The 13,848-nt window shown below is 38.0% G+C and overlaps 1 protein-coding gene across 2 annotated transcripts in view; it reads left to right on the top strand.

Moving 5' to 3' along the window:
- The window catches only part of ZZEF1 (zinc finger ZZ-type and EF-hand domain containing 1), a 46,840-nt gene that overhangs the window by 10,544 nt on the left and 22,448 nt on the right, over positions 1–13,848 (top strand). For both annotated transcript variants that reach the window (XM_085521733.1, XM_015880599.3), the window contains exons 9-29: positions 207–305; positions 992–1,083; positions 1,375–1,523; positions 1,860–1,971; positions 2,544–2,759; positions 3,223–3,323; positions 3,620–3,789; positions 4,607–4,740; positions 5,007–5,077; positions 5,514–5,628; positions 6,251–6,410; positions 6,907–7,028; positions 7,115–7,225; positions 7,395–7,561; positions 8,224–8,305; positions 8,904–9,105; positions 9,623–9,771; positions 10,033–10,273; positions 11,263–11,342; positions 12,560–12,653; positions 13,198–13,714. In XM_085521733.1, coding sequence (XP_085377859.1) covers positions 207–305; positions 992–1,083; positions 1,375–1,523; positions 1,860–1,971; positions 2,544–2,759; positions 3,223–3,323; positions 3,620–3,789; positions 4,607–4,740; positions 5,007–5,077; positions 5,514–5,628; positions 6,251–6,410; positions 6,907–7,028; positions 7,115–7,225; positions 7,395–7,561; positions 8,224–8,305; positions 8,904–9,105; positions 9,623–9,771; positions 10,033–10,273; positions 11,263–11,342; positions 12,560–12,653; positions 13,198–13,714 — 3,184 coding nt within the window. The remainder of the gene's footprint in view (positions 1–206; positions 306–991; positions 1,084–1,374; positions 1,524–1,859; positions 1,972–2,543; positions 2,760–3,222; positions 3,324–3,619; positions 3,790–4,606; positions 4,741–5,006; positions 5,078–5,513; positions 5,629–6,250; positions 6,411–6,906; positions 7,029–7,114; positions 7,226–7,394; positions 7,562–8,223; positions 8,306–8,903; positions 9,106–9,622; positions 9,772–10,032; positions 10,274–11,262; positions 11,343–12,559; positions 12,654–13,197; positions 13,715–13,848) is intronic.

Raw genomic sequence — 13,848 nt, 5'->3', positions numbered from 1 at the left:
AACCAGGTGGCATCATCTTGAGAGAGGGAGCATGAACTGTGTGACCCCTTTCCCGAGGTGATGTTAGTGTTTATTTGCTGGGACAATGGTAAGAAGCTCATGGCACTGTAATTTTTTTGTTTAATTTTTGTGTGAAGAACTTAGAACGGGGGAAAAATAAGCTTTACGTTTTATGAAGTTATAAACCCAATGTTTTTCTTGTTTAGGAAAGCCATTACGACTAACTTTGCAAGCATGTGATGTAAAAGGGAAAGAAGATAAATCAGGGCCTGAAAACCTCCTTGTAGAGCCATGGACTGGGGATGGTAAGAGCCTGCACTTAAAATCCAGAACTTCAGTCAGACATACGGGCTGTTAACAAGTGCTGTTGCACTACTCAGTAGTTTTGTGATACAGAAGATCTGTTTAAAAAAAGCACCCTGATATATAGATCTATTTTACAACAAAGTGAGTATCTCAGGAACCACTTTGTTGTCAAAACAACAGTAACAAGAAGGGTGTCATTTTGGGAAGAATTATTGATACAGTATGGCAGTAAGCAATAAGCTGTCACAACAAATTGACACCAGGGCCCGTTTTGTGGTTTGAAGTCATAAATCATTCACTGCTGGTTTCTCAAATATTGATGGAGAGCTTTGGAACAAATCACTGACGTTTCTTTTGAGTGCTCGTACCTATTAATTCTCCTTCCAAGTATGTTTTATAGGATGTTCTTATGTACTGGACACACTGGAGAGAAAGAGATTTGTAGTTTTCAACCTCTTTTTGAACTGAAATGCCACACAACCTTTCTGTGTACTGTCTTCTGTGGTGCTATTTGTAAATGAAAGCTGTTACGACAGCAAATCTGCCACACTCTAAATAAGTTTTTTACCCCTTTGGATACTCGTGCATATGGTTTGAGTTTATTTTCTTTAGTTATATTGTGGACAGTCTTACAATGTTTTATAGCAGTCCTTCTAGCCTCACTCTGTTCTCATTGCTCCTTTAGGTTTTCTTACTGAAACTGGGAAGACCAGAGCAAGTATCATTCTTTCTACTGGAACTGAATCTTCATTTCAAGTGACACAAATTAGAATAAAGGTACAGGTCTTTTCCCCTAATGGTAGAGTTGAGGTAGATTAATTTTTTGTATCAACTGAAAATTTAAATTCATTCTATTGTGGAGCCTTATTTTGGGGTTCAGTGGATTACAAGAACTTCCATAAGACTTTCCTAAAGCCTGATTTTTTTCTTCAGGTTAAAAATGATTCCAGAGCTCAGAATTGTCAGTATTTAGTTGCTTTCTGTAATGGTTATTATTTTCCTGTGAAAACAATACCTTACTTTATCAAAAGGTTTTCTTTCTACATTGTTCTGGATGTATTCCCTTAGGTTCGAAGAGGTGCCATTGGGGCACAGTGTGGGCTGGTGTTTGCTTACAACAGCGCTTCAGAAAAGTTCCATGCAGAGGAACACTTCAAAAGATTTGAAAGCTATGACAAATGGAAGCTGAAGGAGTTCAAACAGTTCTTGAAAAGCAGGTACAGGGTCACTCTTCCTGATCAGTCACAAATAAGTGTTATATTAGATCTTTTTGCAATGGCACTTGAGCTGCTGAGAATTATGCTCGAAATAACGATACATTATTTTGGGGTCTTAATGAGCCTCAATTTGGTGTGTTTGAGGAAATATAGACACTGCTGTTGATTTCAACCATTTGATTTAAAAACCTGTTTAGGTTTCTGTAGGTGCAAAACTTTCTGTTTCCTTTATCTCCTCTTCGCAGCCATAACGTGCTAACACTATTTTGGTGGCATATCTACAACTTTGCAGTTTCTTTCGTCTTCACAAACTTTGATCTGTTCTTCTGTGTATAGGAGTAGTAGTTCCTCTGATGAGTTGGGAGACGATGATCCCATTGGCTGGTTTGAAGTGGAGGAAGAGTGGGATGAGGTGGATGTCAAAATGCAGCAGTGCAGAGTTGCCCAAGTAAGAAACTATGAGAATCCATTACCTGCTCACAGTGAGCAGAAGTTCCTGTCTGAGCTTTGTTATATGTATGAATTAAACATAATTGTTTGTGCAAGGTGAGCTCTTCTGAGTAGGAGTAAAAGCCAAATGGCTTCTTGCTGAAAGGATGGTTTGACTTTTATTTTCCGAGTTACTATCTTTCTCTGTATGCACACCTATATAGCTATAGTTAAATGGTGCTTCAGGATTTAAGTTAATGCAGAATTGTGATAATGCACAGATAACTAGTTTTATGATAAGTTTTTTGAGCAATAGTGTCCTTATTGCTTTATTTTACTATCTTCAGTTACCTATTTTATATTTAATTCTACTTATTTATTAAAATGTGCAATTATTGTATGTTCTTTTATGGACATGGACATAAATTTGGTTAACTAGATATTTAGTTAATATATCTCATACCTTAACAACTGCATAGTTACAGAATTTACTCTTCATGAGCCGCTTTCTTCAAGCCGATGCCTTGTAAAAGCCAAGTTTGACCTTAGCTTTTAAAACCAAACTTTGTGCTGTGTTCTACATCCTTCTAGTACTTAATGATTAAGTTCCTGTGCACAAGACAAGACACAGCAGAACGGCTTGGAGTGCAGGGCCTGAATGTTCTTGGGTATCTCCGGCCTGTGCGAGAGGAACCCAGCAGGAGCATGCACTGCTTGCAGTGCAGGAAGGCAGATGATGAGACAGTTTGTGGCACAACTCTTCTCCTGAAGACGCTTCATTTCATCCAGCAGCTTGCACAGGACCTGGTATTTTTGCTTCTTTGTTGTGTTTAAGCATGTATTTTCCTTGCGGAAAGTAATAAGGCTGTGCTAACGGTGATAATGAATAGATGGAGATGTAATAATTATTAGAGCCATGCTTTAGAAGAAAAAATGGTCTCTAGAAAATGATGTTGTGTTTGCCAAAGTTTACTGGTGATATGTGTACTTTGGCACTGAAGAGAGTTAAAAACCATCTTTAAGCACCAATTCTTGAATAGAAGACATGGGAAGAGGAAGGATTCCCTAATTTGTAACACTGTGAAGGGGAAGGTTGTAGCCAAAATCATCAGAATAGCTCTGAATGTGAGAGAAAAACTTAGAATGGAACTCATGGTAGATGCAAAAATAGAGCAAACTAGGCTGTGTTAACACCGGTGCTTGGAAATCTGCTTCTTGTAAATGTGTCCCGTATGGAGTTAAAACTCTGCGTTTTCTTTGCCTTTTTAAGGTTCAACAGAAGGAGAGTGGATTAAAAAGCAAGTCATATTTAGACTTCACAGACCTTGATTTACAGCTGTTCTGGAACTTTTACAATAAACTTCAGCAAAAGTAAGTTGCATCTGTGTTGTGTGACAAAGCACTGTGTATGTGTTTGATTAAAACACAATTATTTTTTTCCCCTCAAGTAAATTGTTCACATAAATAACATTATCTTTCTTCTGCCATATGTGTTTTTATCTATAATGTTGCAGAGAAGATTGAGATGTAGATAAATTTAGCTGATAGCTGTACTTTTTTTGGCTATGCTGTCATGTATCTATCTGAGATGATAGCATTATTTATTTTCTATAAAAAAATCCTCCTTCTCTAGTTTTTGATTCTGTTTGTTTTATGTTTTATTACAGCCCAAGGGAAGAGTGCATCTTTGCTCAAACACTACTATTGCAGCTGCTCCAGAGCTGTTTCTCTGTACTCACTGAAGAAAATAAAACTTCTAAACCTCAAGAAACTTTTCAGAGCAAAACACCTGGTCACGCGAAAGCTGCAGAAGATCTTTACAGACACTTGTGTGAAGGTAATTTGCATTGGCTATATTAACTCTTCTGGCTTACAAGTGTATTGAAATAGTAAGAAACTGGGAAAATACATTTATTTCTAAAGACTAAGCAAGCTATTCATTTCTTTTCTTCTTCAGGTAAGTGTGTAATAATTAGTCTACCAAAATGAAATTTTCCTTGACCCTCTGAAGCGGCTTTATAGATTTTCTGATAGCATAAGGCCTGTAAGAAGCTGCAATAGAAAACTTCCATTGAACCTGCCACCTTCCTTGAACCAGGAGGGAGTGTGATACTTTAGCTGTATGATACTGAAGTTCATTTAATTCAGACATTTCATATATAAGTAAATATATAAAGCATATGTATATAAACATACATAAATGTTCTTAGAAGGAGCTTGTAACATTTACATAAGTATGAAAGAGTCTGGAGCCAGTAAAAAGAATGGCATCTACACACTAGTTTTCATTGGAGACAGGGTTGAACCCTCTTTATTTAAATATATGTTTTTTGCTAATTAGCTGACAGTCTCCTGAAAAGCAAGGTAAAGAAACAAGTTGACACAGAATCTGTCACATCTTGAATGCTTTATTAGCTGTGATGGTTGTCAAGCCTTAATGTTCCTAGAATTAATTTATTCAACAAGTAAATATCTCCTTTGAGAAATCATTCTTGATGAAAGTCAAAATGTTTTCGCTCATTTTCTTCTACGAGTATAGTATGAGATTGCAAAGACTTGAAGTTGTGCAAAGCATTAAAGACACAGTTGAATTAAATTAGTATTTCATTAAACACATTTAAACTTACCCTTTTCTTTCCTTTTTGCATGAGCAGTGGTGGATATGGAGGACACTAACTTCATGCCAGTTAAAATGCTGAAGCAGGAAGTTAAGAACACCTTACTCAGCGGCGCAGCAATCTTCTTCCCAGACAGACAAACCAGGAGAAACCAGCTCTTTGCCATGATGGTAAACTATTAAATGAGAAATAGGTTGTTTACTACCTGTTTTCTTTATGCAGAAAGCAGCAATCTGGGCTCTTGTTGTCACATATTACGTATATACTTTGTCCCATTAAACTAAAAATGATTTTTCCTTTGCCTCTTTTTACCATCCTCCCACCTTGTAGCTATACTGCTTTTATGCTGCCAAAAATGAATAGTGAAGTACAGAAATGATCTCTTCCTCATAGAGGGATATGGTACACATCATAAAAGTAAACCTTTTTCTTCTAGAAAAACATCACAGAGCAGGAACATAAGCAGTCTGTACATCTCGCCTTCAGATCTTTGTGTACCCACTTCAGGTAAGTCTTGAAACTGAAAATAGTGATGATGCCTCTCACTTGTTAATAAAACCATATTCAATCCTTGTTATAAATGTAATTCCACTGGAAAATAATTATCCAAAACAGTCAACTGACTTTGTTTTAGAAAGGAGAATACTGCAGTTATGATATTTATTAACTATGTAAAATAAAATGTATATATAAAATATCCAAGCTAACTGTTGATGCTGAAGTCACAGAATGCTGCTCATGGGTTTGTGCTAGCCTATCATTTATTTATTGATTTTTAAGGGACTGTTTGGATTCTTTGTTCATCATGGTGATTTTATCAATTTGAATTTGTGAAAACCCTTAGTAGGATCTCTCCAGGTTAATCCTCATCACGAGGATAATGACATTTGTATTTTAGAACTATGTGTTGTTTTTCATGAGTAAGAAGATCTTTGTTTTGTAGTGATCAAGATCCAGGTGGACTCTTATTATTACCAGAGAAGGGAGTTTCTGCAAATTTTGACATAAGTGAAGTGCTGTCAGTCATGGATACCCTTCTACTGGTGGCAGCAAGAGAGGTAAGTGTTTTTGCACTGTTTCTACTTCTTTGCTGGGATTTCTGTTTGCGTTCATACTACAGCTGTATAAAGAAGATGTGTTCTTAAAGACGCTTGTTTTCTCATGCTTCTGGATAAAGCTATTAATGTCTATTGAGGTGTGTGGATTAGGTCTTCCAACCAACTGAAATGCTTTCCTTTCAGCATTAATATTTCATAATAGGAAGGTAAGTAATGAATAAGGTAAGGGTGGCTTTTGGTATCATTTAAGAGATGCTAAGAGATGTCATCCTATGAATGTTAGGGAACAGAAACAGTCATCCCATATTGTGAGGTTAGAATTGGTCATGCATTTAGGGGAGGTGTAAATGGAGGTGTAAATTTACATATGCAGGAAAAGTGTGCTGAGAACATAGAGTGATTCCTGTGTAGCTGCTTCTACTTAAAACTGTCATTTATCAAAACAAAGTACATTACTTGCTTCATGGAGTTACACGGCTTTGTGATAATAGATGCTATTTGCCAGTTGCGTTTAATCCTTTATTTGGGAAGAGTGGGCTGATAATGTCAGTCGTGGCTAACTTAATACACAGTGTGTCATTCTGCAGCAGAAGAGATATCCTTTTGTTCTGTTATTTTACAGTGTGAAATGATGATGCTGGATGTTGCGCAGCAGGAGAGTGGCACCGTCCTGTCTTCCCTATTCTGGTCTGTTCAGGGCAGCCTCCTTTCATGGTGCTACCTGCAGCTTAAGGGGAGCGATAGCACAGCCAAGGATCTTGCTGTAGAAATACTAAAAAACTGTAAGTGATGGGGTTGAATACAGGGTGGCATAATACAAGATTTTTCAATGTGATTTAACAAATAGCATAGGAAGGGTTCACCAGCAAGGAGCCTGGAATCTCCTTGTGGAAGGAATTTTAGGCAGTATGATATGGTCATATGCCTATGATATGATGAAAAATTTTAGGTGTACTGATAAAATTATATAGGAAGAATCTTCAGATAACACTCTGGTATGTCTGGAGACTCAACTGTTGAAAGAAGAAAAGCTTTTACAGGCATTCATTTGAACGCTTTGGCTTTTTTTATGCATCCCTTATTTTGATAAACTCATTTGTTGTAGTCTGTGTTTTCCTAGGTGTTTGTGATAGCTCAAAGAAAGGAATTACATAGGGGTGTTCTACTACAGCATCTTTCTGGGCCAAGTATTCAATGGAAATGCCATGTCTGGAATTTTATGTGAAATCACTTCTTGTTTATGTTATTTGTGTTTCTTTTTGTTTTGCCTCTCTCTAGATGTGGGCCAATTCCTGACAAATATCAGAATGATTTTGCAGTCACTTTTATCCCAGTATAGTGGCAAAACAATAGTAGAAAAAATAAGTAATTCTGTATTTGCTATGGCAACTCGTCAGCTGGTAAGTGAATATTGGAGTTCTGTACTACACCTGGGTAGCATGGCTGCTGTTACGTGTGTTTTAATGACAGTTCTGCTTTTCTTCAGGTCATCTTCTTGTTGGATTTTTGCACTTTAGACATTCCACATTGTACTCTGCTACAGGAATTCAGCACTTTGGTAGAACCACTAAAAAAGCTTTGTTGTGAGCCTCATAAGGTAACTAAAGATACAGTTCCAACCTGTGAGCATCTACTTCTTCCAAATTTTGTTAATGCTTTTGAACATTTTGCTTGATAGGAACTCTTGTCAGTTCTTCTGATGTTCTAAAAGTAAATAGACACAATCTAGTGTGATTTTTTTAATGCTCTGCATTTTCATTACACAGATGGAAATTGAAAGCTGGCAGCAAGAACAGCCTGTCGTATTGCGAACGTGGACTGTGGAATCTCCTCATAACTATGAAAATAATTGCCACGAGGTCTCAGTCTTCCTGTGCCATGGGGCATCTTACTTTGAGGTGGAATTTGATGAAAAATGTGAAACTGAAAGGAGGTAATTTAGTCTTGTGCAGTGCTGAATTCTAATGGCTATGTGAGGATTCCAGTGTGCATTTGCAGAGGATGAAGTCATGCTCCACTGTGCAAAGAATACTTCTCTCGCTCCAAGAAAGCCATTTCAATTTCTTCATTATTCTGCTTACCATGCAGGGTGTTATTCTGAATGTATTAATCTTGTGCTGAAAGGCACCTCTCCTCACAATTAAGCAGGCAAGCTGTTTGTATGACTCTCTGAACCTTGCTTGCTTTGATCTATCTTGCAATGTTACATTGACCACTGCAACGTATAAATTTTCTAATTTTGTGTTACTTATTTCACCATCTTTGTTGTGAGGTTTGTTGTTGTTGTTTTTTGTAACATACCAGGTTACTGTTGTCTTAAGACATATGCCAGATGTTAAAATTGGTACCCATTACCAACTCTGAAGGGTTGGGAAAGCTCTACAGGAGAAGCAGGTCTGTCTTTTCTGAAACTGTTGCACTGAAGCATGAAATAAATTCCCCAGCAGTCACATGGAGCAATGGGAGCTGTACTTCTGTAAGATGTGATGGGGTACTTGGACCTTGAGGTGATGGACGTGTGAAAATCCACAAAGAAATGTTTTCCCCAAGAATTTATGAAGTAAATTTGGAAGTAACCAGTTTTAATTTTCACAGGTATGATTACCTGGAGTTTACTGATGCCAGGGGTGCAAAAACTCGTTACGATACAAAGGTTGGCACTGAGAAGTGGCCCAAGGTGAGCACCTTTACAATACTGAATCAAATAATAGATCAAATCTTTGGAAATTCTTGTGATTGTCGTGGAAAAGCTGCTGTCTAAAATCATGTCTGCTTGTGTGATTAGTCCCCATCAAGGATGGGGGCAAGAGGGGGAAAGAAGTAAAGGAGCGAATGAGTAAAGAATCCTGGTTTCTTCCTGTAATCAAAGGAGCAATTTATCATAATTGAAAGTAATAATCATATTTGATTACAATTAACTACATGGGTAGAATTTGACTTTGGCACTTTGCCTTTGCAACTTTTAGCATCATGAGATGAGCTTGATGCTTCCTGTGGCTTTCTCTGATGACACCTGCTCAAATGGGATGCTTCTGTATTGTTGGTTTATGGCATCAACTTCAAAAGCTCGATCATCTATAAAATATCATATTAAGATATTGATTAAGGAATCTTGCTGGCTTATACTATGGGTTTCTCATTCATGTGGTGGGGAAATTAAATCAATTATGCAGAAAACAATATTGAAAAACCGCAGTAGCTGAAGGAAATTCATTACCCTGATACGTCTTCCTGTCATGTACATTTGGCAAAATGACTGTTTTGTTGCTCTGTAGAAAGTGACCTTTAAGGCTGGCCCACGGCTGCAGTTTCTCTTTCACTCTGACAGCAGTAATAATGAGTGGGGCTACAAGTTCACCGTCACTGCTTTCGGCCTCCCCGATGTTGCTGTTTCTTGGGGCTTGGATTTACAGCTTCTAGTGTGCCGGCTGATGGGGCGCTTGGCTTCCCGAAGCATGGCTCTGAAATCTCTACGAGGTGAGTGCACATTATAGCTCCTGAGGTTGTGGTGCCGCGTGGTACCTTTCCTTTCACAGCTGTTTCCTGGTGCTGTGATTTGACACATTGGCGGAGGTAAGATGGAGCCAGAAAACTGGGAAAAAGAGAATACAGAGCATAGAACAGAAATTTCAGTGGTTTAAAATGTGGAATGGGAACATCTGGCATTGATTTAAATTTGAATTCACAAAGATTGGCTAATTCCAGAAGTAGAGCACACTTAGTGTTTGGGTGGGGCCATGCCTCAAGCACTGTATTGGACAAGTGAAAGTCCATTCATAATGTGAGATACTGTCATACTGATGCTGTCATTGTAGAAAAAATACATCTATTTTCTGCACCATGCTAGAGAAATGGAAGTTGGAGAATGTTGTTCAATTACTTGTTCAGTTTTGATTTTAATTCTGTGAATGTTGAACTTTTATGAACTAATGGAAATAATAGAGATGAACACGACTGCTTAGTAACTGGAGTGTCTGTTCTGAATTTCTTGCAGAGCTAGGTAGTGAAGCAGATTTGCCCCCTTTGAAAGTAACATCAGTTCTTAATTCTCCATTGTGGAAACCTGTCTTCAGGCATCAGATGTGTCCTGAGGCAGAGCCAGGAGCCAGTGAAACCAGCAGAGGACACCATGATAAAAAAGAGGTACTTAGGTCACTGCTTTTGTTTTATTGGCTTGAAATCTTTAGGTGTCATACAGCTTCATCCCAACTTGAACAAGAATGCATCGGCTATTAAACCATTTGCATCAGGTGTTTTAAATATCAGAGAGAGAAACTGTTGTTCTGTGCCCTTTCATTAGTTTCCAACTTGCAGTCTTATAGTGCAAATTGGCCTAATATCGAAACAATCCACAACAATTTTTCACACCACATTGAAGTAAATGTGTTCTGATGTTCCTTTCAGGCTACGAGCTCTCACCAGGATGACTGCCGTAACTTTCTAATCGACTTTGCCAAATCAGATCCTACCCAGGATTTCAGTGGGCAAAAGTCTGAACTTTTCAAGGGACTGGTACAGACATGCAGGAAACAGACCCCAAAGACAGATGCAGTTGCTGGTTCTATTGTTGATCGAGCTGTGAACTCAACATTTGCTGCTTTGGTGTATCTCACTCCAGCTTTATATGAGAAGCTTCAGAAATATGGTAACTAACATTAGACTTAATAATGAAGATTTAATGTTTGTGAGAGGCTGTCTTACAGTTCAGGCTATAAACTTTGAAAAAATCAGTTGTATTTGAAGTATTGCATAATAAGGTGTTACTTGGTTTTGAAGGCTTTCACTGTAGGAGAAGCTGAGCACCTTCATTTCCTGTCACAAACTTCAGGCTAAAAATCTTCCTTTGTGAGCTTTAAAGTTATGTGTAAAAATGATTGACGTAAAGACTGACTCAGTGACTAAAGGGGTTACTACCTTCAGTCATTTTGCCTGTCTGACAGATATAATTTTCTGAGTAAGTCTGAAAACTGTGGTAACATATCAGTCGTACTGTTAATAGGTTTGTCTGTCTTAGTCTTGCTGGGGCTATCCAGCTTCTGGACCCAGGCTGACATGGGCCACGTCAATTATGGACATGTAAAGAAGAGGAAAAAAATAAAGTAGAAGCTGATCGATGAGAGAAAGGAGACCCTTAGCAGGAGCATCTCTTTCTCCATAGCAGCTATCAGGCCAGTTTTGATGGAAATGGCTTTGTCATGTTTAATTTTTGTAAGCTGATCTTGAAAGTCTATTCCAAAAATCCATTTAAAAAAGAGAGGAAGAAGATAAAGTTTTGAAGATGTATTTGATTAAGTTAATACCAAGCAGTTTGGATCATTCTCATATTAGTTTGCCTTAGTAATATTTGTATATATTACAGGGTGAGGTTTTTATTTTCCATGAATTCAGGCATCAATTTTGGAAAAGATCACAAAGATATTTGTAATTTAATTTTGCAAATAGCTCTGTCAAGGTGCAGTTAATGTATTCAAGGTGCAGGAAGGTTGGCAGGCTTTATTTGTTATTTTTCTTACAGGCATCATTCCAGATATTGACTAAGAGACAAAGGCTTTAGCATAACTTTTTAGTTAAATAGTCACATTATGTAAAAAGGGAGCTGTAAATAAACAGGACTCTTCTTTCTCTCATTTCCAGTCAACAGTGGAGGCAAGGTGCCTTTGAGTGATGAGTTTGCACAAGTATATTCCCTGGCTGATTCAATTAGAATATGGATGGTAAGATCGCTCAGGAGGATATCTATTAATGTTGTTTACCTTAATATATTGCAGTGCACTGTTATGGAGCTGTGTGGAGCTGTGTTTTCTATTAGATTCTAAGTCAAATATTTTCACTTAGAACACATAGTCTTTCCTAAGCTTTGAACTTAAATATTTAAATGCATTCCCACATTTCTTTCCTTCTCTTATCTCCAGATGTTTGATCATGAGTGTTTAGGACTGAATTGCACTCAAAATCAGTTATCTTTGTTATGTTTCAGCAGGTTTCTGTGTTGGTAGTTAGGAAGGTTCTTGCATAGCAGTCAGATCTTTGGAGGTGTAGCATAGAAATAAATGTCTTAAATGTTATTTCTCACCATTCTGCAGCCCTTACAGAAAAGGAAATAATTGCGTATTTGACAAGCAAGTAACTGGCTGCAGTTCAGGATATGTTCTTTGCACATAGCGTTCCTCTAAAACATAAGGCTCATGTCAAGAGCCCATGTCAGCAGCTCACAACCTGGTGAGAGGTGTCTGCGTCATCACCTGCCGCTGCAGAGCCAAACTTTACTTGGATTTCAGTAGTCTGCAGGAGATTTTAAATGTTAACAGCTGTGTGGCCTTTGAGAACAGCTAATTCAAGTCTGTGGCCCACTTTTCTGCTGCTTTTATCAGCCCTTCAGCCTTGAGCTGGCCAGTTTAACTGTTCTGGTCACTTCTGGTCTTTCTGTCCTGCAAGAATTCCCTGCAGATACAATAAGTACAGATGTGTGTTAATATGAGTAACTGCATTGTACTTGTTGTCTGACAGGTGATGTTTGCATTCTATTTGCATTCTGTGTAGAGGCTGCAGTGACAGTGACATCTGTCAGTACTCTCAGTTAAATGACACGATGCTTCTAGAGAATCTTATCTCATCCTAGTTGTATGTATTTTCCCAGGAGTGATAGAGATGGAGAAGCCTTTTCTTAGAGGGCAGAGGATGCACGTCCTGTCATGTCACAGGGATGGGTTGCAGCTTACCAAATGAGCATCTTGGAACAAGTCTATGTTACCTGCTCTGAGCTTAGGTTCACTGCTCTTTTAGACTGTTTTGTTCTGTACTAGAGAATAATAAATAACATCATCTGCTCCTGAGAGTAAATTCCTTTAATGCAATGCAGTCTTCTTAGGGCCTTGCTGTATAGATCTGTAGGGCGAGTCATGTTTTAACTATTTTAACATCCTGTCTACAGTTGGAAATGAAACAGAAATCCCTGATGGGTAGGGGGAATGATACTGAGGAGAAGCAGAGCACAGAAGCAAGTGAGGTGAACCCAGAAACTCTTGGTAAGTGGCATCTTCTGAGTGCATGAGCATTCCAGGTGATTAGTAAAGCATTACCTTGTAAATCTTGGTAATTATATTTTCTATGAGAGGTAAGCTAGGGACATGGGTTACTTTTTAATTACTTAAGAGATAAGTTAGTGTAAGCTGCATGAGCTGAGATTGTTCCGCTTTTTATTTCTTTTGAGAAAATAGAAAATCATACAGGCAGTGCCTCATCATTTAGGTCACCTGGTTCTGAACTTGTAGTCATCTATTTTTGGAGAAACTCATTGCTACAACTAACTGCCATCACAATAACAGCTGATTCTTATAAGAATAAATTGTATTCATATGGACTACTGTATGCTTGTGTAGTTTGCATTTGGAAAGCTCTAATTATGTAACTGATAGCATCATGATGTTTATACTAAGAAAAATAGCATTTTCTGTTCCTCTTGACTTGGAAGAAACAAGATAAATTACTTCCTCCTAAAAAAATTATAGCACGTTTGGTGTTCTGTTGTCATTGCTTCAACACTCATTTTTTTTTTTTTTTATCCTGCAGCAAAGCTTTGTATGCAGAAGAGCCTTTTGTTACTGAATTTTTTGCCTGTGAGAGCAAAGACGAAATGTTCAGCTTCGGACAGCCTGGAAGCCCAGGATAGTGATCATGTTCACCAGTATGTCACTGGTAAAAGCCAAAGAAAAAGTTCTGTTGTGGAAACAGACTTCCAGGCAGCACACTCATCATCTTCCAATGGAGTAACTCGTTCTGTTTCAGTAGAGAGGGAGCAAACAACACAATCTGATACTAAGATTAAACAAATTCCTGGCCCTCTCCAAACAGAGGAGGCATCTGCATTTCATAGTAAGCCTTCTGAAAATACAGCTTTGCAGCAGGAAGATGTACCATCACCTCCTTCCACTCCCACACGAAAATCTCAGTTCAGCCGTGGGAGACTAAGGCTGCTGTCTTTTAGATCAATGGAAGAGCCAAGAGCTGTGCCTACTCTGAAGGAGAAATATCCTATATTGAAAAACATATTGGATTTTATTAAGGATCAATCGCTTTCCCATGAAAGGTGAGCAGATTGTGAATGTTGTCAGTTATAAAATGCCAAAACTTGTCTTCACACCTCTTCAGATAGAAAAAACATAATTCAGCTGCAAGGCAGAATGAAAGAAGATTGCACTTAAACAGTTGTCAGATTTATGT

This window comes from Coturnix japonica, chromosome 22, assembly GCF_054131305.1.
Source record: "Coturnix japonica strain WE chromosome 22, WE-NBRP24, whole genome shotgun sequence".
Taxonomy (NCBI): domain Eukaryota; kingdom Metazoa; phylum Chordata; class Aves; order Galliformes; family Phasianidae; genus Coturnix; species Coturnix japonica.
This window is presented reverse-complemented; position numbering and strand designations above follow the sequence as displayed.